Source organism: Neurospora tetrasperma (genome assembly GCF_000213175.1).
Source record: "Neurospora tetrasperma FGSC 2508 unplaced genomic scaffold NEUTE1scaffold_81, whole genome shotgun sequence".
Taxonomy (NCBI): Eukaryota; Fungi; Ascomycota; class Sordariomycetes; order Sordariales; family Sordariaceae; genus Neurospora; species Neurospora tetrasperma.
The window spans coordinates 8,873,590-8,899,771 of record NW_009799179.1 but is presented as its reverse complement, the minus strand read 5'-3'; the positions used below and the strand labels follow the sequence as shown (position 1 = coordinate 8,899,771).

The window sequence follows — 26,182 nt, the reverse complement described above, 5'->3', positions numbered from 1 at the left end:
GTTCCAGCAGAGGTGTGCAGCCACCAATCGTGTAACTACTTGTAACTTGCGTCTATTTTGCGGCTCAACAAATTTGCATCTAGGTACGTTCCTGGTGCCAATCTTGGTTTGTCACACCCCTTTAGTCTTTTGAGTGGTTTCCCCAAAACAGAAAATCTCCCAAATGTCCACCGGATCTGTGTTTTTCACGGCGCTGCCGCTGCCGTGCCACGGTACATGGTGTGATCCGTCGCCCAGCGCCCGCCTGTCCCGCCCCCCGTTCGAATCGACAATTACAAGGTCACAGATTCGTGTGCCGCGCCTCTTCGTCTTATGATTGACTAAAGTCTGACCTGACAATCGTGCGGTTCGGCCTCCTGTTCTCATGCCGGTTCTTGGTCAAGCAGTTTATGGCAAATCGGCAATGTAGTCCCAGTGTACGTTGTGTAGCATACAACATCAAAAAAAGGCTTTTAAGGTGGCTCGGGCTGAGGATGCCTTATATGTCAGATGTTAATAATCATATGCCGTTGAGGTAACGAGTCTCCAAAGCTTAGCAAGGATGACCTGTGGAAGCCTGCCCATAAGGCTGGCGCGTCTGAAATTCGAAACCTATCAGACTATGGATATGCCGCATTGCCTTGTCAAGGTCGAGACTAAGCAAGTTTCATGACATTTCGGTTGATGAGGTAGCATCGGACAAGACGTTGTCTAAGTCGTGTCGGAATTGTCGCTGTCTAGAACTTGGAAGGATGGCATGTTCTGACTGCCACCAATGGGATATCAAGCTACTTGGGTACTCACCAGTAGGCGGATTGGATCACGACGCATCGTCAGAACCATGGTATGTATGGCAGTTCCATATTTTCTGGAATGGCAGTCGTTTCGCGAAGGAAGCCTTGGCGCTTCGAAAGAATCTTCAAAATATGTACGACGCGAGTCCAACCGAGCGCAACGTAGTTGCCTTGTTGTAACGGTGTGTAACCTTTCTCCCACAACCTGAGAACTAACCGAATACGTTTGATCATGCATACTTTCCGTCCGATCAGTGTTACCTCCCCCTACTTCCCGTGAATTGGGGGCGGAAACGATTAATCGATACTGCTTTGGAAGTCCAACGAAATGTTCTGAATCCTCTCGCCCCCCCGCCCGGATCCAATGTCCTGCCAGGCCGAACTCCATCTTCGTAGCTACGGCTTCGGAGACAACGGACCCCCCCTCCCGGGGGCATTCCAAGGTCCCGTCTATATTCCGGCAGTTTACTAGTGCATATTGCTACATCTGAAATAACGCTGGTAATGCATGTTTTCCTTGCGTATTCACTGCAGAGATTTGCTCGAGATATTATCAAAAGAGAGATAAAGATACTTGGCCTACCAATTTTACCCCTCATCGGTATTAACCTCCCCCCTCTATGAAGCTCAGGCGAAAGCCCTTATCCTGACCGAAAGTGCTGCATGGCTTCAAGTTAGCTCAGCTATAGCTAGTATTGCTGCAATATTCAGCTTCGGCTGAGCGGGGTCAGCAGGTGCGGGGTAAGTCGGACTCATGGTGGTGTCTTGTATCATTTTCGCTGTTTCGGCTGAAGAAGTCGGGGAATTTGAAGAAACCAACTACCTCTAGGCGTCCATAGTAGTGATTCGATATGATCATTCTTGTGTCAGCGGCTTAAGTGGTTGCCTACTTCGTGCCTTGTCAAGTCGTAGTGGCTGCGCTTTTCTTTATCCGATCATCGATTGACTACCTCTAGGGATGACTATTATCCGAAAAATGTGTGCAATTCATCAGGCTTTCAGATTCTTGTCTCACCTCACCGAAGTTGCCTTCTTCAAACGTAGATGCGATAACGACCTGGAGAAAAGCCGTCCGCTGACCGGTTTTGGGTTTGTCGAGTTGCGGTGGCAATGAGTGAAGATTGATTGTTGATTGGAAACAAAATGCCTCAAGACCCGCACATCACTTACCTGCCAGACCATCGTACATGATACCGAATCATCAACTGCAAAACCTATCATAATGACGTTTGGACATTACCTACAGGCAAAACCAGGAGAGCCTGCTCCAAAGACAGCTTGAATAGGGAGTGACCTTTAGTGAGATGGAAACGGCACCGATTTCGCGACCTAATGTTGAACCTCACACCATAACCTACCAGGCAATGTGTATCTTTCGTCCATGGATGATGAAGAAAGAAGTATGCTTATGATGGTGTATGTTACGGGCTGGTGTCATCTCGGTTCTAGAATTACTAGCGTTACCCCCATATGGCGGAAAAAGCCAATCGCAACTCGAAAATCAACCACGTGTGTCTCTGTTCATGCCTTTTGAATCTCGCAGCTTGGTGGTAAACTCAAACGCCACTTTAGAAACCTTTGACCCTCGGTTCATTGGTAACAAAAGGACTGAACAATGCATCACTTTTCGTCATTCCGTCCCAAGCGTCGCTTCCGGCGTTTAGCGCTGCCAAAGGGGTCCCCACAGCGGGCCGGTCCGCTGTCGGGTCGCCTAAGCGAGTGCCCTGGTTCATGCCAGGGGTCATTCAAACAGTGGTGGGGCCTCAAAGTCAGACACAGTTTCAGGCTAGTGTCCAATGAAGCGCTGTTCACTAGGTTGTTTTCCGTCAACAAACAAGACGGAACTCGGATAGATCTCCATGCCAATCTCAGATTACCGTGCAGATATATGCTAAGTTTCTGTCAGTCTCCGCCGTACATGCAGCAGCGGCCCGTCGTGTTCTGATATTCGCATCAAATCTTATACGAGATCGGCGCCGGCAAGCTAGGTATGTGATGAAGGTCTCGGATTTCCTGGTCGGAGATAGATTGTTCCACTTATTCCTCTCCCCATCTCATGTGTAGGACTTTCTTGTTCTCTCCAGTCTTCAAAAGGGTTCGACCCTCTTGGGTCATCGAGCATCATTCAGAGAGCTATTCAGGACATAACTGATATTTGAGTGGTATGAATTTACACGAAATTGTGAATGTATTCAGGCAAAGTAAGTCCGTAACAAGACTCATCTGGGACGTCAAGACCTCCATGGAATAAGCAGTGTATCAAACATAACACCCCAAAACAGTAACTTAACTATCTAATCGCGGAAGTGGCCAAGGTCCTTGCAGGTAAGAAAAGTGCTTTCAGATGCAACGCGCTCTCAGCCTAGCAGACAGGAGGTGTACGTGACAGTAATGTAGGTATGCACATCCCACCTGACTTGTCCTTGTAGTGTAATCCGAACGAGTTTTTATTTTTCTTGCTACGTCATAGAGCCACACACCTCACACCGAAACAGGTCCCTGGCGCAGAACCCCTCCAGATTTCAGGCACGTGCGTTCAAGACTGGCCAGAAGTGCTGAAGTACCAGACCCCCCTCCCCCCCATCAGTTGGTCAAGTGAATCTTTCTACACGCCAACTACACGCCACGCTACCTACATTCTACTTGTTGAAAGGACATGCATTCCATCGGCACCAAAGGCATGTCAGCCTCGGGCCACACCATCTCGCCCGGAAAAGATCTTTGGATGACTGTCGGTCGTGAACAAGGCTCAATTCATCTTCTTTGCTACACTCAGCATTTTATTGCCCTCGCACAACTCTCTAGGTGGCTCGGACACCAGACGCTAGACGGTGTTACTCCCTCTTACAGCAGAGAACTATCAGTCCAAGAAACGATCAGTTGAAAAGCCGAGCTCATACACATTGACATTTGACATACCAAGTCCACCCAGAACTACTGACTCCTATGCCTTTCTATAACCAGTCCCGTCAATCTCGCGCAGTGACTATTGTTACCATGCATACCATCTGCTAACATCTTTTGGGTCAGTCGAGCGCATCTCGAATTCATAGCCATCCTCGACAATAACACGTCATACCAAGTAGAACTGTATGTACCAGTTCAGCGTCGCGGATTTCCGAAAGCGGCATTCCGAGAATATCGACTTCCTTGACAGTCGATGCTCTTCTATTCGATGTGATTACCCGCAATTGCAACGAAATGCAATCCCAGCAAGGTCATAATTGGCTGAGCTGCTCGATAAGGCATCCAGATGTCAAGGGCCGTCAGGCTCATGTTTTAAGAAGGCAACTGCACGATTCTAGCCTTATCCAACCCGATCATATTTCGCCTACAAGACGTTGTTTACTCGGACACCAATTACCCCGGTTATGACAACGGAAACCACCTTGTCGCTTGACTACATATCAGGCATAATCGCAAGTTCAGGTGGGCGACGCCCATTTGCGACCCAGTCACTTGAAACTCCTGTTCATGCCTAGTCGACAGATGGATCCCTGAAATGACTGCGTTACCCTTACGAAGCGAGTGTTCGATTCAAATAAGAGCTCACTACCAGCCCCAGCTTCACGTTAAGTGATACATGTACTGCAGGTCTTCGGAATGCTAGGGAAATAAGGCTTGCCAGAACGCTTGGTATGGTTGAGGCAAACGACGTCAGATCTTTGAGCGCGCACTTGTTACAAGGGTCATCGGGTCTGTGGTACACTTTCATTTCCAGTTATATGGGTACCCTAACCGGCAAAGCACGCATTTATTGCCGGCCATGATCTACATGCCTAACCTGACGGCATGGCACATACACAAATAGACCCAAACCTCCCAGTAGATGCCTTTCATGACATACCCAAAAGTTGCTAACAACGGCTTGTTAAAATCTTATCTTCTAGCTTGAAAGGCAAGTCATCCGCAGTATATCAACGGAACTTTTTGATAGGTCTACAACTTCTTTGCTGACATCCTTATAGCTTCAATGCCCAAGACGGGAAGTCTGTCTGAGGATATAGTATAGTAGGACACGAAATTCTCGATCATTTCGGGCATCTCGGATACTGAGAATTGTATGCAAGGAAGGGTGCAGCTGCAGCCACCCTTGAGAGAAATTGTTGATAGTTGAACAAGGCCCGTGAGAAACATACACAGAGTGGCACCAAAACTATGACCTGATGTAGGGCAACACAAAGGATAATTAAAGCGATGTCAACTGCGAACCATTCATACGAAGTACAGAAGGAAATCCCACGCCGGCTTCAAACTTGCTTACCTAGTGCTCACTACACGGGCCATCCGGATGCCTCCCATTTACACGGTGTTACCGCGCACCACACAAGCCGTGAGATGACATGGATTAGACGCAGATCTCGAAGACTCGGCTTCTTTGGCCGACTTCAAACATATTGGCAGGAAACACCAAGACATACCAAAGCGTATGACCACGGCTAAAGTCCGTCTGACGGCCACTTGACCAAGACTACTACGAAGACTCGCGCTATATGGACACTTTAAGGGAGCGTTTGGAATACCAAACGACGAGGGCCTCTGCGAAGATCTATGGACTAGACCAATACGAGCGACCACGACTTGCGGGATCTGGCGTATACTGGGAACTCACATCGGAACACGGCCGTTGTGACAAGGCAACTGGTTCCGCTTCAGCTTTGCCTGCCCAACCTCCCACATACGAGGTGTAGTAGCATCTACGAAAATGGGGTCGTTATATATCTGCCTGCCTATTACGAGTAGCTAAGGCAGAACTTTGCCTGAAACTATCAAATTCCCGATTGGAACCTCCCTCTACGCCGGTCTCTGGAGTTCAATTTGAGACTACAAACCACGACACACATTTCTACCCAAGGTACCAGGCATTACTGTTGTTGATCATTTGTTTTCCTGCCGGTTTCGCACAACATGCTGAGCCTAGGTACAGGAACCAATTTTTCACAACCTGGTGGTTCTATTCTCAAGCCTTTTCATCACTTTTCAGAACAAAGCTCAACATAGCTTACCCGACCCCTAACTCCGTCATGTGGGCAGCCTTACGAGGTCAATTTCAACCATCGATGTACTGATAATCAACAACTACATGAACACAAGGAAGGGACAATAGATACGGACTCACTATTGGACCCAATTAGGAATTGTGGGAAGGATCATCGAGTGCTTATATATGTACTCACAACTTCACAAATATGCTACATGGCCCGGCACTCAAAGGGGGATAGCGTTTCATGATTTTCACGATTTGCAACGTCAGGAAAAGAAAAAAAAAAACCCCCAACAAAAGTGGATGCTTACCAGGCATATGCAACCTCCATCAGGCTTCGTGAGGACATCTGCAAAGAAAGAGACCGGTAAGCAACAATAATACCACGATAGGCTCACGTATAGTTAAGTCAAAGTGGTTACTGCACCTAGGTCTCGGTACCGCAGGGCTTACTCTACGCGGAGTTCGTCCCAACACAACATGGCTTTGGATAGGAGGTGGTCACAGCATTTTAATAGAATGCCTTCTTCACACTGTTTAGATCTAGAAAACGCGGGATTTGATGCGCCTTTGCTTCGGTCAGCTATTTTTCGTTTCAGTTTCAGAGCATGACATTCGTGTACTGTCCCGTCTTCACACCCACCACAAAGTTCCCTTGAGGGGGCGTATTAAAAGGCTGGTTGCCTTGTCACAGATGTCGGCATATGTGGCAGTCCCCATACTCCCATACACAGAGGATAAAGTATGTAAACAAAACTAATGGCTGCGGGGAAAGAGGCAACGAGGCTTGACCTCGTGTATGTCGGTTATCGAACCCCCCCCTCCCGTACCTAGACCTGATGATGGTCGTCATCTTCATGATGCTTTGCCTTCAAGCCCCTCAAGCGCGTTTCACAGTGGTTGGACTAGCTCGCTCACCACCCAGCCGCAAAAAGGGGAAAGTTGTGCACTTGTGATTAGCCATACTCAGGCTTGCTGGTGATATAGCCAAATCTGATGCACCACCTTACCCAGTGCCAAGGCGGGCCATGATATTCAAGCTCTTAGTGGCTTGTAGTACAAGTCGCCACGGAAGGAATTTGCCAAGGGTAGACCGGTAAACGAGTTGAAGAATACCACATTGGGTGGTAGACGTTGTTCTTGAGCTACAGAATTGATGTGCTCATGAAAAAGTTGAAACTGCCCAGTGTCGTGAACCACGATGGGTCGGATGCAGTACTAGCAATTGGCAGTCCATATCACAGCCAAAGAAAATGATCATAAGAAAAGACTAGAAAGTTCAAAATGGTCAGGCTCTAGAAAAATCGAAGAGTTCACCATGATAGATGACCGAGGATGGGAGCTCCTGACCTAAAACCCTAACCCTTGTCTAGAGCCTTCAGCGATACAGGCGTGCGGGTGTTCGAACCCGATAGTACACTTACTCAGATAGTGGCATGGCCGGAGTACGGGAAAGATCAATGTAGAAATTGGTGATAAAGTCTCCTTCCAATTCTCAAAAGCAACTGAAAAGAGAGCACATCCATCTGTTGGGAGCCCTGGGAGCCTTGGCAAGACAAGACTCTGGCGGGTCGGCAGTCGTCCTTGGCACTTTCGTGGAGAGTCTGGCGGGATGGCGTTCTCGGTTCTCGAGAACAGTTCCAGCGGGCGACAGGGCAGTGTCCGGCGTTTCATCTTTGCAAAACCCCCACATCTTGGAGCAACCGACCAATCATAGTGCGCTAAATGATACCTCATTACATACTGTAGATTATTTAGATCGCCGCACCGCCGGTAAGATTGCCCCGAATTGAACCCTAGAATGGCAGCGCCGTTGGACACGCTTGGCGCTATCTTGTTGCAACCGAAGAACAGCATTCAATCTCGAATTACGACGGACACGGACCCTTGAGGAAGTCGATGATCTTTCGTACCATGGGCATGGCAGATATATCATTAGGAAAATAAAGATCGATATTGATCGCGGAAATGACGAATGGAGGAAGGAAGGAACGAAGGAAAGTAAAAACAATGATCTCAACGGTGGGACGGGACAAAAGAAAAGGGGGTGCTGGTGTGAGACAGCCCGATTTCATACTGGAACAGGATTGCATCGATGTAGTTTGATCCTATTAGTTGGATGACAACCTCAAGCTGTTAGTTTTTTGGGTTGTGCGCCGGTGAGAGTTGCAAGTATGTACATTCCAAGTTGAAGGTTGCGCAAAGCTTTTGGAAGTTCCAGCGTTGCGCGTCCTGATGCATACAAGGAGTCGGTCATACAATACACAAACTCGTTTGAAGTATGATATGCGCAACCGGCAAGGTACCCGAGGCCGATGTGTGGTGGTTCTCATCCCATAATCTGGAGGTTTCGTCCGGTCTGGGCCGTTGCTCGTGTCGTGTGTGTGTGTTCAGTTCGGCGGGCGGGCGGGTCTAAACCCCGCTGTCAGATCAGGTCCTGCTGCGGTCGTAAGTGGCAACGAACCAAGTGGTGTTGCCATCTTGAGGATGTCTTAAAGCTGTTTGGTTTCAGACCCTCTCGCTCTCCTCTGCTCGGCTAAGTTAAGGTTGCGTTGGGAATCTGGGGCTTCGAGAGATCGCGGTAGTGATTACGTTGACCACGTAATTCTGCCGCGTGGCGTTTGCGCTTCGACACAGTTGCGGCTATATACCTGAAACGTGAGATTAAGCTTTTCCCAAGTATCAAACGTTAACGCAGCATCAGGAGAAGATCCTGGTTACAGCCACCTACCTATCTCTTCAAAGAACGAAGGTACATGATGATTTTCGTCACGGTATCTCAGAATAGGTACCCCCCCGTTCCGTCAAGGTAACCACGCAGCGGCCATTCAACCTAAACCAGGGGAAGATTTACACCACGGACACCCCTGGGAGCACTGCCTAGCCAAGAAGCTAGCATCTGCTAGTAGGATCATCGGCCCCACGCATCTCGGGCATTTCGTCCAGCAGCTCACTGCTTCGCAACCCTTTCAAGAAAATCGATTCTCTCGAACTGACAGCGCCCCTGTTACGCACATCCGTCACAAAAGGACTTTTTGTCCTGATCATCGTTCAAAGATTGTGTTGTCTGTAAAGAGTCATCGGTTGCTTTTCAAGATCGGCCCTCACTACAGATTGATCTGACTCCCATTCCTACGACACCAACACCACTCCTTCATTGCACCGGCCGCTTTCGATTCAACTTCCAAACCTCGAACTTCACACCACCAGCTCGGATCAGACTTCTGCTACGCAACGCGTCGATGCGCGTCACCACACCTTAGAGGTAGCAGCCAAGTGTTTCCACGGCGTCTGGAGGCCGGTCAAAACGTTACGTCCGTCCCGTCGCTTGGTTAAGGTGCAAGAAGCGCTGTCACGAACTGCAGTATGTAAGTACATAATAGCCATATGCGTTCGCCCCTGTACCCCAATGCCAGTTAAGACGCTAATGACGTTTTCTGTCTGCACGACAGCCGCCTCGACCACACTTCTCGACCATGCTCACCTTCCGCCGCGCCCTGGTGGCAGCGGCCTTCTTCCTCACCATCTTCTACCTCATATCTTCATCCTCGTCGAACCCTCCATCAACAACGACACCAGCTGTCCCTAAAGCCGATGCCGATGTCGAGACAGCGAAGCATGCATCAACCACTGCTGTGACGGACAAGAGCCCCTCGGGCGCCAACGCCGCTCAACAAAACCCCCAGGGCCAACGACCGATCCAAGACATGTCACGAATGACACTGTACGAAAAGCTCGCGTATCAGTTTCCCTACGATGTCGAATCCAAGTTCCCCGCCTATATTTGGCAGACGTGGAAGTGGACACCGGCACACGGCGAATTCAACTTCCGCGATCAGGAGGCTACATGGACACAGCAACACCCTGGGTTCATTCACGAAGTTATCACCGACAAGGTCGCCGTACATCTTATCCGTCTGCTTTACGCGTCCGTCCCCGAGGTGGTGGAGGCCTACAATGCGCTTCCCTTGCCGGTGCTCAAGGCTGATTTCTTCCGCTATTTGATTTTGCTGGCGAGAGGCGGCATCTACTCAGACATCGACACGTATGCGATTCGGAGTGCCGTCGAGTGGATTCCCGATTCAGTTCCCAAGGACGCCATTGGTTTGGTCATTGGCATCGAGGCTGATCCAGATAGGCCGGATTGGAAAGAGTGGTACAGCCGGAGGATCCAGTTCTGTCAGTGGACGATACAGAGCAAGCCAGGTCATCCTGTGCTGCGGGAAGTCGTTTCACGCATCACGAATGTGACGCTGGCGATGAAGAGAAACGGGACACTAAGAGGCGTGGTTGATAAGAATGTTGTCGAGTTCACCGGGCCTGCTCTCTGGACCGACGTCATCTTTGAGTATTTCAACGACCAGCGTTATTTCGACATGACACACTCGGCTGGATCCATCGACTGGAAGAACTTTACGGGCATGGAGGTCTCGAAGCGGGTAGGAGACGTGGTCGTTCTCCCCATCACAAGCTTCTCCCCTGGCGTGGGCCAGATGGGCGCTAAGGAATATGACGATCCCATGGCGTTCGTAAAGCATGATTTTGAGGGTAGGTCTCCCGTGCAACAACACCGTCCTTCCTGACAGGCGGACACACAAGGCTAACTCAACTCGCAACTTGCAGGCACATGGAAACCCGAGAGCGAACGCCACATTGGAGAAAACAAGTAAAACATATGCCAGTACGGCTTGGCACCAAAATCCAGCGGCCTTCAGTTCTTCACTTCCGTTTAATATCGACAGCCAGGCACATTTCCTGGCCTCGACGCTCTACAATTTGTAATTTCTTGACGCAACTAATTCATCAGCATGGTCACGGCGTTTTGTGCGTCTATTCTGCGCCTCAGCCGGGGAGATTTCATTTCATAAAAAGACGGATGGGCTGTAAGGTATGGCGCAATATCGGGGAAGGGGATATAGAAAAGAGAGAGTGTACGCAAAAGCTGAAGTGCGAAAGTATGGGCGGAGATGCGAACTCGATTTAGAGACATCTTACAATGTCATGATGAGAAGAAGGAGGAAGGCGAAAGAAATGGAAGGCAGCGTTGTACACATCTTTGTTATACCTGCCACAATCTTGGCACAGTCTTGCCGGTAGAGAAAGATAGCTCAGAAAAAAAGCACACAATAAAAAAAAGAAATAGGATGGCACAAGGTCCGAAATCGTCACCGAACCCGGAACACTTTATCCTTCCCTTCCTGGCTGTAGTGTAGTGGGGGCTCATCCTGGTCCCGCCGCCGGTGAAGGCTCCGCTTCACCCCGCGCTGTCAGCGCCATCACGGTCCATCATGGTGGAGCTGCAGCGGACCTCGATGACATCGTGGGCGGAATTCGCTTAGGGTCGGTTTTACACGTGAATTGTTGAACATTATCCGCAGCACTCCACGACGACGAATTCCTAAACAGCCCAAGTCTCGATCTGTAGCTCGATATACCACAGTACGTTCAGTTATGAGAGCAAACCGGGTTGTGCTATGGCACTCCATTCAACCCTGTCTGTCAATGTCAAAGTGCAGTGTACCTGGTACCTTGCTTTCCTGCAAACATAACCACCACGTCGAAAAAAAAACCAAAAAGAACGAAGCAGTGCAGCATTGAGATACTCTCGTTGGAGAACATGACCTCAGGGCACATATTGCACCTCGCCAGCAGCGACCATGCTAGGGCAGCCAGGGGCAAAAACCACTGGCAGATGCAGATGAACTGCTAAGCAAATGCGGGAGAGAAATCTGGGGGAGGAATCTGGGGAAGCTCCCGTCTCCCGTCCGAGCCACGCCCCAAGGAATGCAACCTCTCTCATGACCTTACCTACCCCGCACTACCTCATTACTCTTACCGCCCACCGCCAGCACACTACCCCGTCTCAGTCCGTGTTCTGGCGGCGGCCGCCTTTCCCTGTTCAGAGCAAAAGGGGGAGGGGGAAGTCCCGAAACCAGACCGAAGATCGCCTGGTCAGCAGCGTGCAACGGTGATGGGTCTTTGCTTCGAACCAGTTGGTCTAGGTCGGCCGACTGGGGAGTGCAAGATGGCTGGATTATCTCTCGCATCGAGGCTTGCGTCTCCTTCCTTCTCCCTACGTTGATACTCGTGTGGATATACTGTGCTGCTTCTATGATGATAGGTGTGACGAGACTACGTTGAGCACTTCGAGATACAGGGTACACGAGACAAGGAGGGATATCTTTTGGATACCACTACCCCCACAGCACACACGCACACGATGCTCTGCCGACCTCGGCTGACCAGCCCGGCCTTCAGACGAAGCTTGTTCAAAGCATGGCGAAATTCACAGACCTGTAGACCGAGATGCCAGACGGCGAGGTCAATCAGCGGATTGGTAAGGAGTATTGCCCAAGGCCCAACTGAGGTAAGTTACTGCTGCCATGATATTGTTGCAGAAGAGGAGACTTGGTGAACCCATTGCTAACAACCGTCTTGTAGCCACCATTGCTTCAACACACCATTCCTCAACACTTCGCTTCCGTCGTCTCCCAACATGGCGACCGTCCTGCAGTAATAGCGCGATCGCCAACGGCTATCCCCAATGCCTTCCCGAATCTCGCGCCCGACCAGCTTCCCGAAGCTCTAGAGACGGCCTATACATATGAGGAACTTGATCAGGTATCCAACCGTCTTGCGCATTCCCTACGGTCGCTTGGCGTAAAGAAAGGCGATAGAGTGGCCGTTAGCTTGGGAAACTGCGCAGAATACGCTGCCATCACTTACGCCGTCTTCAAGCTCGGTGCCATTCTTGTGCCTCTGAATCCGGGATTCAACGCCAAGCAGGTATCTGCTGCCCTGAATCACCTCAACGTTGAGCTTCTGATCATTGGCGCTATTACGGATCTGGCCTACAAACCGTGCCGTGGACGGAGCAACCTCCCGCTTCTTCGGGACATTGTTCCTGATTTAGAGTCGGGCAGGATCGAAGCCCCTCATGTGCCATCACTACGAACAGTAGTTGTCCTCGACAACACCCCTTCTCACCCTGCTGCGGAATTTCCACCGCTATCGTCATGCCGGTCACTCATCCCCTTCTCGATTCTGATGGATGGCTCCGGCGCACCGGTAACCCCCGATTCACCACTCTGTCCTTCAGAGACTATCAACATCCAATTCACCTCCGGCACAACCTCACACCCAAAGGCCGCTATGCTCACTCACACCGGCATTCTCAACAACGGCGCGCTCATCGCCAACCGCATGGGTCTCGAGCCCACCGACAGCATGGTCGTTCCTCCTCCACTCTTCCACTGTTTTGGGTGCATTCTAGGTTACATGGCCACAGCAACCACTGGTGCCGCCATCCTCTTCCCCAGCCCAGCCTTCGATCCGCTAGCCTCTCTTCGCATGGCCGCCGACCACAAGGCTACCGGGCTCTACGGCGTGGCCACCATGTTTGTGGCCATGCTCGAGCTCATCGGGGCGCAGTCATATCTCTCCGACCCGCTCATACCACTCAAGGACATCGAGGACTTTCCCAACCACCTGCGCAAGGGTATCGCGGCTGGCAGCTCCGTTCCCGAGAGTCTGATGCGCAGGCTCTACGCGAAGATTGGTCTGCAGGACTTGGTGATCTGCTACGGCATGACGGAGACCAGCCCCGTGAGCCTCATGACAGCGCCCTCAGACCCGTTCGAAAAACGCACCGCATCCGTCGGCAAGGCAATGCCACACACCAAAGTTAAGATCGTCGACCCCCTAGACAGGACGCGAATCTTGCCCATTGGCGAACGCGGCGAGCTTGCTTCGGCAGGATACTTGGTCATGAAGGGCTACTGGGGCGACCCAGAGCAGACAGCGGAAGTCATGATTACCGAGCCTGACAACGACGGAAGCGTCTCGAGCACGACATGGATGTATACAGGCGACGAGGCCAGCATGGACTCGGACGGCTACGTGGAGATCACGGGCCGCATCAAGGATCTGATCATCCGCGGCGGCGAGAACATCCACCCACTCGAGATCGAGAACTGTCTGTTCCAGCACCCGTTGATTGCCGAGGCCAGCGTCGTAGGCGTGGCGGACGAGAAGCTGGGCGAGAGCGTGGGCGCCTTCATTATTGTCCACAAAGACGTCGAGCCTGTCGAGGGCGAAGGTGGGGAGGGGGATGTGCTCTCGCTGGAGAGCACGGCGAAGGGACGTAGTGAGGGGAAGAAGACACTGACGAGACGTGAGATCAGGGAGTGGGTTGCTAAGCATCTGTCTCAGCATATGGTGCCTAAGCACGTGTTCTGGGTAGATGAATATCCGAAGACGGCGAGTGGGAAGATACAGAAGTTCAAGTTGAGGGATCTGGCGAAGACGTTGATTGCGCAGAACAAGGGCTGATTCTTTGGTAATGGGTGTGTGTGATGGTTGTAGTGGTTTAGCGGCTGAGTGTCAAAGGAGCATTGTGGCGTTGATCATTGGGTTTCTTGTGGTAGGCGACGGTGGTAATGGTATTTGAAAAGAGATGAAACGTTGTATCTAGTGGCTTGAGAACTAATTCAAATATGCAGAGTAACTTTGCTTTCTTTGTGTACAGAGCTTTCGGTAGGAGGTTGAGGTCGGCGAGAGCCTGGCATCGATATAACGAGCATAGCACGTTCGTTGTCCTTGACCAGCCGTCCCTAAACGCATTTCACGAGATGCAGGACCTCGTGTTCTCACTGAAGCCCTCCCAACTGCAACGAGACTCATCACCTGCTCATAACCTCCAATCTAGGTTAGTAGAGCGTAATGATCGTATTCGAATATTAGACGGTACTTACAGGGGGGGACGGCTCTCGCTAGTAACTTCCCTCGGTAATCGGTAGCCACTGGCGTATTTTGAGGTAATCCTTCGCTCCTTCCCCAAGACACCAACCCGGGATCTGATGGTTGGTTGCCAGTCACTCCACACTTCTCGCTATGGGCACTGCGGTTCACTGCAGTTGGAATGGCTGCGGCTGAACCGGAGTAAGCTGGATTGGGGATTTTGCGGGGAAGTTGGTGTGGACAATGTTCTCGCTCGGAGATATTCCTCATAAGGTTCATATGACAAGGCAAGGGAGCAGCAGTCAACCGGTGGTCAGCATACCACGCCACATAAGTAGATGAACACCAGCCTTACGTGAACGGCAATGGCGGCAACTAAGGTACCCCGGATTTGAAAACAGGGTGATGCACGTTTGTGTCTCGTAGACTGGATGGATGGCGGGCTGATGGATAAATGGATAGGTTGCTGGGTGTAGATACTTGATCGATAAGGTGGCTTGAGAAAGATTGAAGTAATCGTTAAATTGAGGTAATGTGCGGACGTATACAGGCCGAGTCGGAGTATGAGTAGTATAGGTCCAGATCCCATCTCATATAGGAACAGTTCTGCGTATAAGATATCCCGTCACTTTAGCTTTTGTGTTTCAATTGAGAGTTCTGCTTCCTTAGGTCTACCTAGAATACTTGATGGTGTTGAAATCTTCCAACATGGGTGAAGTTCAGACCCTAGTAGAGTTACTTGAGTATTAGAGGTATTTCAGCAGCAGTGGAGTGATCTTACTGTGCTCCTTCCTGCGCCAGCGTACGTAAGAAGGTCTACTGCCGCAAGCCTCGTACTGTTATATACGAGGTAATGCGAAGAGGCAAAAACAAAAGATACATTACATGAGACTTATTCTTCGGCTATTATTGTCCTCCAAGCCATTTTGGGTTTCAAGGACCGACAATCCTTCCGTAAGATTCTGATCATATTGTCTTTCATGGAGGGTTGTTCGTCCGTCCCTCACCGCCACGCCACCTCCTCGTCATGAGTACGAGAGATGAAAATAGACTCAAACTCTTCGGTGACAAAGGGCCGAAAGAGGGTGGGAGTAGGAGTGGGAGCGGGAGTGGGACGTCTTCGGGAGTCGGGAGCTTGTGTCGTGTCGAGGATGGGTGCGTAAAGGAATACCTAGGTTGTAGCGGCGTGTTTCTCGTTACGTCCTCGCTTTCTCTTCGTAACCTCTGAAACATCCGGTTATGTTCAACACGAGAAGCTGAGCCGCAAAGGCCAGAAACCCTGAACCTTCTCAGCATCAGCTGCTCACTTGAAACTGACTGACTGAGGAGCATTTAAAGTCATGGTCTGCCTCCTCTCATCTTACCACTTTCCCCTCATCAACAACATCATCCACCTCAGTCATCAAACCAAACTAAATAAACAGTCTCCAAGCAAACAACAGCCTAAAGCTCTTCAACCAAACGCTAACTCACAAAAAAAATCAAAATGAAGTTCATCACCGCCATCCTCACCCTCGCTGCCGTGGCTGTCGCCAGTCCCACCGGCACAAACCCCCCTCAGTGCACGCCGGCCACCTACTCGTGCGCCAAGAACCCTAACACGCACGCCGAGGGTTGGCAGGTCTGTGATGTCGACAGCAAGTGGGTGGTAAGTTCACCCTTCTCTCTTTCTTTTCTTGTCTCCCTTCCAAGACCCTGTTCCGCTGAGTTAAGAACGACAATTGACATGGTGCTGATGACGATGGGTGCATATAGTACGCCGGTGACTGCCCCCCGAAGACTATCTGCAAGTTCTTGGAGGCCAACGGAAGCCCTTATTGTATTCCTGCTACGTGGTAAAGCGGGGGATGAATGGAGTTTGAAACTCGAGAGAGGGGGGTCGAGTGGCGGGTATCCCGCGTAGGACGAAGTTGGGTTGGAATCGGGTGTTATTTCTCACGACACTCCTTTAACTTGAGTTGAAGTTTAGGAAGTTAGGTATGGATGTGCACGGAGGGGACCTGTAAATACTTTGTTCATTCACTCCTTATGATTGATCAGGAAATAATCATTCTCTGATACTACATGGATCACTTCGCCATAGTGGAGGAAGGCATGGGATAGACTGTCACGCTGAGTATTCAAAACACCTTCTCAAGGTGGCCTTGAACTATCGCATTTGATTCCTTCTACCATCCCTTGTGAGCTTTCATCTCCCCAACAACCTCCAGAGACATTTTTACGCAACAGGCCAATTTTTGTTGAAAACAACGCAAGAACCGTTCGAAACAGGCGCAATATCGCTCTGCGACAAGAAGAGGCAGTACTTGGCAATGGACTCCAGAGGGGTATCGTTCTTGCCCGGTTCAAAGGGCGATTGGTTGGCCATGACCTTCTGATACATCTCCATGTGCATGCCTTTGGCAAAGGAATCGACAATATTGATGCCGGTCAGGCCGCCCAGCAGCAAAGCCATGGTGTAGATGCCTTTGTCGGCGTAGAAGCCGGCCGTGTTCTTGGTTAGCGCCATGATGCCGGCCTTGGAAACGGTGTAGGCGGCGCCGGACTGGAAGCCCATGTAGCTGGCGTTGGAGCCAATGTTGATGATGACGCCGCCGGCTTGCTTCTGCTTCTCAATTTGCTTCACCGCGGCCTTGGTGGTGAGGAAAGGACCGGTAAGGTTGATGGCCATGACGCGGTCCCAAAGCTCCTTGGAGCAGTCGCCAGCCGGGGAGAAGTCATCCATGATGGCGGCATTGTTGACGAGGACGTCGAGGCGGCCGAACTTGGCGACGGACGCGTCGATGAGCTCCTGGACCGCAGCCTCATCGGACACGTCGGTTTGCTTGATAAGGAAGCGGTCGGCATAGGTCCTGGTCCACTCCTCCTCGACAGCCGAAATACGCTGCTGGTTGACATCGCAGATGACAACGTTGGCGCCAGCAGCGAGGAAGGTCTCAGCAATCACCTTGCCGAGACCACCGGCGGCGCCGGTAGCGAGAACAGTCTTGCCCTGAGCGGATGCCATCTTGCTTGCAGCGATATGTTAGGAACTATGTAGAGAGTTAGTCGGGGTGAATCAAAGATACGGTTCAGGTGGCCACTCACTGGTGATGTCTAAGAACGGTGATGGCCATAAGAAAGTAATCAATGATATGAAAGACAGACAAGTTAGAAGAGGACACCAAGGCATTCTTATACTCGAGGCTGAAGAGCCGACGCACCATAACGATGTCGTGGTAGACCTGCCGAATTCCTCTCCTGCCAAGTCCGTGGGGTTTGGACATGGTGGGACGGTGACTCTTGGAGTGATAAACGAATACGCTCAAGTTTACATGATGGTGCTATAGCTCTAGTTTAGAACTTTAGAGCAAAACTTCTCGTGGTGGTTCACAACGCCCTAATGAAAGCCCTCGACTTGGCCGCCCCTTCTTTACGATGTTACTCTCTTCGCTCCAGCGGCCGTGCCTCACCGTTCTTTCCATATTAGAAGGGAGGTGAGCAGGCGAGTCTGGACCATAGGATAACCAAGCATCATCTGTTGATTTTGGGTACCACAGACCCCTTCGTGCTGGTGTTGTCCGCTTCATTACGGTCTCAGAAGAAGCCGAAACCGAGCTTCAACATGTGTAAGTGATAAAGAATTCTTATCCGTATTCGCATTCGGGATGGTTGGTGGAGAGGCCGAGTGCATTGAAATTGGTGAAACCCGACTTTCAAGGTCCAATTAATGTGGTCCACGGAAGTCTCCACGACGACGGGAAATGTTCGGAGTGGGATTGATTGACTCGGAAGATGCCAAGGCATAAGTGTATTTGGGAACCTCGATGGCTGACCCCTGACTATCTGGGGCAGGCAGATGGGATTCTCCGCTTTTACTGGCGCTAGGCGCTTGGCGTTGCAGCAGCGGGATGACGTCGTCCGAATCTGGGGCTCCGAATTTTCTGGAGACGGATTAGCGCGCGATAAGGTCACGATAACAAGACGGCCGCAGTCTTTCCTGCGATTCCCAAAACACGAGAGCTGTTGATCGATGCCACGATATACCGATAATCCGAGTCTCGACCGATGAGACACCCATAACACAACATGTCGTCCTTTCTGTCCAACTCATCAAATCAATCGAAGCTCCAGCTTGCGACAGTTGCCCTCGCCTCTGCAGCTGTTACTGCTGGCGCGATTTACGGATACCAGCAATCTCGTCACGGCGAGCGCCTTAATCGCCTAAAGAAGTCGATCCCCAACCCAGCTGGCGATGCTGAGCCCGAATTGCAGAGGGTATGCCAGATACCCCATAATCCAGACGAATTACCTAGCCATTGGAACGCACATACTAACGGTGCCCTGCTTGCTGGTCTTCCTAGGTAACCCGTCAAGGTCCCGTCCCTAAGCTCGACAAAGAAGATGAACACAACCAAGCCCTCGCCCACCGAGCCCAGAATGGCGACTTCGACGACGAACTGATTCTCGAGCAACTAGCCCGCAACCGTGTCTTCCTCGGCGACGAAGGGTTCGCCAAGTTGCGCAACTCCTTCGTTGTCATCGTTGGTTGCGGCGGTGTCGGCTCGCACGCCGCCACCACGCTCGCCCGCTCCGGCGTTTCCAAGCTGCGCCTCATCGACTTCGACCAGGTCACGCTCAGCTCGCTCAACCGGCACGCCGTTGCCACGCTTGCCGACGTCGGGCTACCCAAGGTGCAATGCCTGCAGCGCCGGCTGATTGCCATCACACCGTGGGTGCGGTTCGACCTGCGCCTGCAAAAGTTCGACGGATCGGCCGCTCCCGAGTTGCTCGGTGCGTGGGAAAAGGACGGGCAGATGCCTGACTTCGTCATCGACGCCATCGACAACATCGACTCTAAGGTCGAGCTGCTCAAGTACTGCTACGACAACAATCTCCCCGTTATTTCGTCCATGGGCGCCGGCACCAAGAGCGACCCAACGAGGATCATGGTTGGTGATATTGGCACCAGCACGGACGACGGACTTTCGCGCGCCACCAGGCGCCGCCTGAAGCTCCTCGGTGTCACCAGCGGCATTCCCGTAGTGTACTCGACTGAGAAGATGGGCGAGGGCAAGGCGGCGCTTCTGCCATTGCCCGAGGAGGAGTTCAAGAAGGGCGATGTCGGCGACTTGGCGGCGCTGCCCGATTTCCGCGTGCGTATCCTACCTGTGTTGGGAACCATGCCGGCGGTTTTCGGGTATACAGTTGCGAACCATGTCATTCTTAAGATCTCCGGTAAGTTGATTGAGCAATCATTCCTCCCACCCTCTCCACAACATGAATTGCGCATGACTTACCATCTGTTTCTTCCAGGTTATCCTCTCGACTACATTCCCCAAAAGGCCCGCGACAAGATGTACGACGGTATCCAAGCCTTCGTTCAGGCCAGTGAAGAAAAGATCATCCGCGCCGTGACCGGCGGTCCCCGCGAGCTCTGCATCGGGCTGAAGGTGCCCATCCAGCCCTGCGAGGTCTCGTTTCTTGTCGAAGATATCTACAAGGCCAAGAGCGCCGTCACCGGCATCGCCACGAAGCTCGTCCTGATCAGGTGGCAGAAGCCTACCCGGGACATCCTTATTAGGATAGGTGAGGGCGCGGACGAACAAAAGTCGTCGGATCTGAAACTGTCGGAGCTCGTCTGCATGACCAAGGAAGAGGCGACGAGACACCAGAAAGAGGTGTTGCTGGGCGAGAAGACGCTCGAGGAGCTCTACAACGCTGAAATTATAGAGAGAGTGGCGAAGAGACAAGAGGAGATCAAGCTGTATGAGAAGTACAGATGATTCTCTTGTTCTCGTAAAACTCAAATGGCCTGTTAAGGTCAAATGGTTGATTTATTGATTGTTTTGATTGCCGGCGTCCAAAAGTCACATCGCAGAGATCCAAAAAAAAAAAATTAAAAAATTTTGACAATAAAAGGCGGCCTAGAGTCAAAGCCGAGACATCCTGAATGAGGTCTTTTAAACACAATAGTGTGCGTGCTGCCTCACTTGATTGGCAGTTAAATCATGATCTTTTTGGAGAGTACCTTTTGTCTCTCAAATGAGGTATCTGCCAATTAGAACAAAGAAAAGCTACTTGCACAAAAGTTTGTTTGCAAGGAGATGAATGGGAAAAGAATTAGTCGCTCCTATGGCAGCCGCTTGCAGTGTGCCGATGTCCAGATCCCTACTATGGATATGGTGCTTGTGCTGTCGATGCCGGCCGACTTGATAAAAGGCAACAATGTACCACCTCCTGACGACGAAGGCACCGCTAAGGAGGAAATGGTGTACTTGAACATATTACTTGAAAAACAGACAATTCTTGAAGAAGCAGAGCTTCCAAGTATTGTATTCTTCCTTGAAGATAACTATCAAGAAAGTGATGCAGATTCCTTTCTGGGCCACTGCACTGAGGGGACGAAAAACTCCCAAGAGAAGTTTAGAGGAATACTTGAACCAGACTATCAACCATTGAAGCAAGATCGATAACAGAAGTGCACTTGCGCTTCTTGAAAGCAAAAAAAGCAAATACCTCGCAAACAAACGAGAAAAAAAAAGAAAACAAAATCAAGAATGCACTACATTTGCCTAAGCTCTAAACGGCATTTCAGAGTTGGGTGCCCCAGAATGCCTCAGCAAGCAAGTTGGATTCCGCTACGTGGCTTGTTGTCTGGTTGTCAGACTGTCATTGTCCATCAAGTAGAAACGCCCACTACCCTCTGAATACTAATGCCTATTGTTGTGCTGTGTTCTGTGGTCATTAGGTGGGATTTGCCAGATCCTGGTCGAAAACGAGGTAGCCAGATGTGTCGGCTCTGACGGAATACGATGTAGTGACCGACCGATCAGGCCACGATACTCAGCGCAAATGAAGTGAGTGACTAGGCCCCCAGGTTCAGGGCTTTTCGACGGCGAAGCCGACGCCCTCGCAGACTTTGCCCTTGTTGTAAAACTCGACGTTGGGCAACAGCTGGCTGACCATCCAGCGTGCGGTTTGTGCATGCAGAGTACCCTCACCAAATGGCTCCGTGGTCTTATCCTTCCGCAGCCCGTGAGTGGCATTCTCATCGGTGAGGTCCAGCGCCGCCATGGCCTCCTCGATGCCCGGTCCCGAGACCTTATCGTCGGCCGGATCGCTGTTGCCACGAGGAAAGGCCGAAAGCCCGCCCGCTAGTGCTTGGAAGATGACCAGCTGGTCCTGGAGGAACTCGTCTACCACGCCACCGGTAGAAACTTCGTCGTACAACGTTCTCGCGACCTTGGTCGCCACGCTCTTGCTCATGGATGCCAGCCCGCCGGTTCCTGCGTGCGATGACAAGCTATTGTCGCCCTTGTTCTTGCCTTTCTTCGAGTTGGCTGCTTTCGGCATCGAAGTAAGGATGTCCCTACCCCACCTCAAAACGGCGCCGGCGCTGGCTCCTTCATCATCAGATGGCCACGAGCGCGCGACTAGAAGCACGTAGATTCGCGAGTTGGCCCCGCTGTCCTCCAGTAGCTTGAAGATGACTTCCACGGCCGGGAAAAGGTCGCCTAGGTTCTGGACCAGCGCTTGGGAGAGAGATTCGTGCATGTCTGTCGGTGCGACGATGGAGACATCGATGGCTTCAAGGTCGAAATCCTCGCCTTGTCTATTTCTGCCCTTCATGGTGCAGGCTGTCGGGTTTCTGAGCCGGAGTGAATCGCCGACTCGAATGGGGTGAACACGGAGGGCCACGGTTCCGCGTTGCATCTTTCCGAGGTTCCAGCCGCGTGTCTTGAGCTTGCGCTCCACAACGATACCAAATGCTTGCTCGAGGGAAGGTAGGAGGACTTGGTCCAGGTATTCGTAAGAAAGAGAAAAAGAGACGTTGGTGCCGCCGGAAATCTCCACGTCGATATGCTCTGGCTGATCTTGCTTCTTGCTCGTATTTCCGCCAGCAAAGAGGAGGAAGGGGAAAATTGCCTGGAAGATGAGCAACGTGCTTGCCGCGGCGGAATCGGCAGCGATCTTGACGGTGCGGTCATGAATACCGGTAAAGAGCTTGGAAGTTGCGGGGCTTTCCCGCGGCTTGAACTCTAGTGTAGTGCTACCGACGGAAAGGCCATTAACTTCCGCATCGGTTACGCGAGCAAGCCATTCGATGGAAGCTACGTGTTGAGCTTTGAGTCCTGCTACATTGTCAGCGACTATCTGATGAAGTGCGTGGCTACCGCGGATCAAAGTGCGAGCTGAGCCAACAAGTGAACTCATTAGGTCTGAACCGCAGCTCACAAAGAGAAGGAGCGGGGAAAGAGCGAGAGAGAAAGGGAAAAGGGGAAGTACGAACCCCCGCGTTCGCGGTTTCCCCTCACGTTAGTGATGCGAATAGGCTGAGTGATAACGGAAGCGATCGCGCATGCTATGCGGACCAGCTGTCCACCTCCCTCGCCTGTTCTGCCGTCAATCTCCAGCATCGATCGCGCCTTGGTCTTTTTCATAGCTTCTTTTCGCTGGTGGGGCAACATGTGCTCCGGATCATCTTCACTTGAACGCAAGATGATGTTTGCTGTCCCAGAACAAGTGGGATTGCTAGATGGTTGCGCCATGATCTTTGAACGCTGTCGCAGGTGGTATGGATCCGGCTTGTGCTCGCAGTAAATGTGAGTCCTGATGGAGGGTGATTGTTTTCAGTCGATGTTAAGAACCTGGCGAGTTTGTTCAGCGAGGATGTGTGAATGTGGCTTGTTTTCGCAGGGTTCAAGTTTTGCGCGGTGCGCAAGATGCTGTGGTGACCTTTCCTGGTGAGAGGAAAGAAATTACCCACGCGCGCGTGGGAATTTATCTGTAGGTGGGAAAATCCGAGGACGTTGATTGCATCCCACGAAGGTTTTTAGCGCTTGCACGACCGGGCTATCACTACCAAGTGGTGAAGGAGGCGAAATACACCTTACTTGGGTTGTGAAGTGAAGGTGATGACGGGAAGGTTTTCGGCGAGGTGAGTCAAAGGTTTGCATGGGTGTTGTGCGATGATGTGTGGTACGGTTTGGGGTTAATTGTTTTTCTGGTTCTTTTTTTCTTTTCTTCTGTTATGTTCCCATGACGGTTGTGTGGCGCAGTACCATCAAAGGCAAGGTGATGAGATGACGGAGGGGCGGGAAAAGCCTAGAGTCCTTCATGCGGCCTTGGCTTTTATCGATGCTCCTTCTTCCAGTCTAATGTACTCGACCTCGAAGTCGGTTGTCACAAAGTCGGGATGGTACAAACAACCGATGACCAAATGCAGGTGGCCGATTGAAGCGATGGACTCGAGCGAGCAGCACCAGACTGTGAGCGACGCACGCTGATTCTTGGTGTACTCAACTAAATCTAGTGCTCATTGGATGATCACAGCAGGTCAAGAGGAAAGCGCGTGATACGGAAAGAATACTCTTCTATCCAACAATGTTTTGATGCATTGTATCTACCGTATGGGGGTGCTGACTGAACCTCTAGACCAGTTGGTTTCTTCCGGGGATGATGAGTTACTAAGTTCTATAGCCCCATCCTCCTCTACATGCCTCTTTCCAAAATTTCACGCAATCTATAAGCATATGTCTACCTCTCCTTGGCTACCAACCTGTGTATGTGGCCCCCCAAGGGGCAAAAGGAAAATGCACGATCTTTTCCAATGAGCCGACGAGCAAATCGAGATATTAATTGATCAATTCCTCCGTCGCCTCGGGAACCGTGGCAGGGTATAGGCCGGCGAAACCTTCCAGCGGCCTCATCATGGTAATCAGGCGTGCCGCCATCTCCGTCTGTCTGTCTTCGATGACATTGCAGTTGTTGTGCTTGGCTTCGAATAGGCGGGAGTGGTAGGCCTGACACTCGGTAACGTAGGAAGCGACCCGCGAGTTATCAATCGTAGAGTCCGATACGTTCTGTGCCGGAATGTCGTCTAATAAGATTCTAGGCGGGGCGACATCCTCGCTATGAAGTTGTATTAGGACTGATACAACTTTTCACCCATGAACGATTTAACTGACCTGATGGATCCATTGTGAACGACCATAGAGACTTCAGACGTCTCGGATGACCCGTCCTGTTGTGTATCTTCCGGCAGAGCATACGCCGCCTCTTCTCCCAAGGGTGATGTATCTTCAGAATAACTAGATGAAGTCTGGCCGTCCATGCTTTCTTCCCTGCTGGACATCGTCCGAATGTGGATCGTGCCGACGTGAAAGTATTGGATATGTCTGTCTGTAGCAGGAGCTCTCCACGTTCATAGACAACTGAGATGCCAGGAACAGATGCATACCATAGAGCGCAAGTATAGTTCGACACGCGTGCGACTATGAACCGAAGGAAGAACAATGTTGGACGAAGTAGGTAGATCGATGGGTTCCGCTATGCTGAGGAGTGAACAGTAGCAGCGCTTAAATGTGCATTGTGGTGTGCACCTCCCAAGTTTCCCACTCACGTGGGCGCCTTTCGTATCCATATACTGATGGCATTGTAGACGGACGGGTACCTAGACCACGAAATAGGGCCCGTGTGGTGTCTCGATGATGGCGGTCGTTACGGGGCAGTCACGGTTCACTTGGAGCGAAACCAATGACCGACGAAGTAAGTAATCGCTGGTCCTCGAACGGTCGGAGAGACCCCGGTTCTGGAAATTTGATAGGGCTGTGAGGGTGTTCTACCCAAGGGGTCGAAGTTGGTCACCACTCCTGGAGCATCCGCGGAACGGCGAGGACACTCCCCAACAAAACCCATCTAGGAGACCCTGACCTTGGGTAAGCATGGCCACAGGTGCTCATCTTGCTACCGCCTCACAGCTTGGGGATACTGTGACCTTGGCAAGGCAACCAAGAGGCAGTCGCTCGCGTTATGAACTCGACGAATAGAGTGCAAGCATAGGATGAAGAGAAATGAATAGACGTACCAATGTCGGAGTATTTATGGAAGTCTTAAAATGGCATCCCCGTTGGCAGTTACTGAGTGTCCAACTACATGAGAAAAAGCCTGCTCTGTTGACTGTGGAAGCACCGCTATCTTAGGCATGATTTCGAGGTGTGACGACTTTTTTTGTTGCTTGTTTCCCATCCTTGCTCTAGATGTTGAGTTATGTAATGCACTTGTGCAGTCGGGCAAGGCCAAATCATTGAAAGCAAGCGTGGCTGTGCAGCTCTCTCCTCCAGCGAAGGGTTATTGTACGGGACTCCTCACGATTGTCCCCGTTGAGATCACCGCTAGTCAGAATGGCTCAAAGCTTAGGATAGCCGGCCTTATAGATTTGAACTGTTGTTGATACAAAGAAATATTTATCAACACAGAAACAGTCGTACCTCTGTACTGAAGTATAGCTGAACTTAGCCTCTTCACTGTGAGCTGCCTACAAGGTGATATGATACGTCGTACGCGAGTGTCCCGTCAGAGTGTACCGCATGAATACAGATGAAAAGAAGCCAGGGTTAACCAGCCTCTTTGCAAAACTGGCTCTCCGATCCCACAAGTACGGTGTAAGAGAATTTGTGGGTATCTCACCTCGTTGTGATGGTGACATGCCGAAGCACTCGACCTTGCCAGCTTGTCAAACGATGGGTAACCGGACTATTGCAGTCATTTCGATCACCAGGCGTATTTCGGAAGTAATTTCGATATCAACAATTGTTCACCGCTTTTCTGAAACTTGAAAGGGTTGCCTGATTTAAGGCGAGCCCAACAACACGTCAATGATCTCAGGATTGGTGAAATTGCGGGGTTGCTGAGAGGTAAGTCA

The 26,182-nt window shown here is 51.1% G+C and overlaps 7 protein-coding genes across 7 annotated transcripts; 4 read left to right on the top strand and 3 right to left on the bottom strand.

The window, feature by feature from the left end:
• Positions 1 to 9,233: 9,233 nt before the first annotated feature.
• On the top strand, positions 9,234 to 10,427 carry NEUTE1DRAFT_126859 (uncharacterized protein; the record flags this gene model as incomplete). Its single annotated transcript, XM_009858874.1, has 2 exons — positions 9,234 to 10,305; positions 10,381 to 10,427. The coding sequence occupies 2 exons, from the start codon at positions 9,234 to 9,236 to the stop codon at positions 10,425 to 10,427; spliced, it is 1,119 nt and encodes a 372-aa protein (XP_009857176.1).
• Positions 10,428 to 11,977: 1,550 nt separating this feature from the next.
• Positions 11,978 to 14,280, top strand: NEUTE1DRAFT_126858 (uncharacterized protein; the record flags this gene model as incomplete). Its single annotated transcript, XM_009858873.1, has 2 exons — positions 11,978 to 12,124; positions 12,199 to 14,280. 2 exons carry the CDS (start codon positions 11,978 to 11,980, stop codon positions 14,086 to 14,088), a joined length of 2,037 nt encoding a protein of 678 aa, XP_009857175.1.
• A 1,702-nt stretch (positions 14,281 to 15,982) lies between these two features.
• On the top strand, positions 15,983 to 16,335 carry NEUTE1DRAFT_53477 (uncharacterized protein; the record flags this gene model as incomplete). Its single annotated transcript, XM_009858773.1, has 2 exons — positions 15,983 to 16,144; positions 16,252 to 16,335. 2 exons carry the CDS (start codon positions 15,983 to 15,985, stop codon positions 16,333 to 16,335), a joined length of 246 nt encoding a protein of 81 aa, XP_009857075.1.
• A 260-nt stretch (positions 16,336 to 16,595) lies between these two features.
• On the bottom strand, positions 16,596 to 17,503 carry NEUTE1DRAFT_93015 (uncharacterized protein; the record flags this gene model as incomplete). Its single annotated transcript, XM_009858872.1, has 1 exon — positions 16,596 to 17,503. The coding sequence occupies one exon, from the start codon at positions 17,501 to 17,503 to the stop codon at positions 16,715 to 16,717; it is 789 nt and encodes a 262-aa protein (XP_009857174.1).
• Positions 17,504 to 18,564: 1,061 nt separating this feature from the next.
• On the top strand, positions 18,565 to 20,359 carry NEUTE1DRAFT_93013 (uncharacterized protein; the record flags this gene model as incomplete). Its single annotated transcript, XM_009858871.1, has 3 exons — positions 18,565 to 18,753; positions 18,840 to 19,713; positions 19,792 to 20,359. The coding sequence occupies 3 exons, from the start codon at positions 18,565 to 18,567 to the stop codon at positions 20,259 to 20,261; spliced, it is 1,533 nt and encodes a 510-aa protein (XP_009857173.1).
• A 998-nt stretch (positions 20,360 to 21,357) lies between these two features.
• Positions 21,358 to 23,027, bottom strand: NEUTE1DRAFT_126855 (uncharacterized protein; the record flags this gene model as incomplete). The annotated part of the gene is made up of 2 exons (XM_009858870.1): positions 21,358 to 22,589; positions 22,769 to 23,027. 2 exons carry the CDS (start codon positions 23,025 to 23,027, stop codon positions 21,358 to 21,360), a joined length of 1,491 nt encoding a protein of 496 aa, XP_009857172.1.
• Positions 23,028 to 24,113: 1,086 nt separating this feature from the next.
• On the bottom strand, positions 24,114 to 24,613 carry NEUTE1DRAFT_106479 (uncharacterized protein; the record flags this gene model as incomplete). Its single annotated transcript, XM_009858869.1, has 2 exons — positions 24,114 to 24,390; positions 24,447 to 24,613. 2 exons carry the CDS (start codon positions 24,611 to 24,613, stop codon positions 24,114 to 24,116), a joined length of 444 nt encoding a protein of 147 aa, XP_009857171.1.
• Positions 24,614 to 26,182: the final 1,569 nt, after the last annotated feature.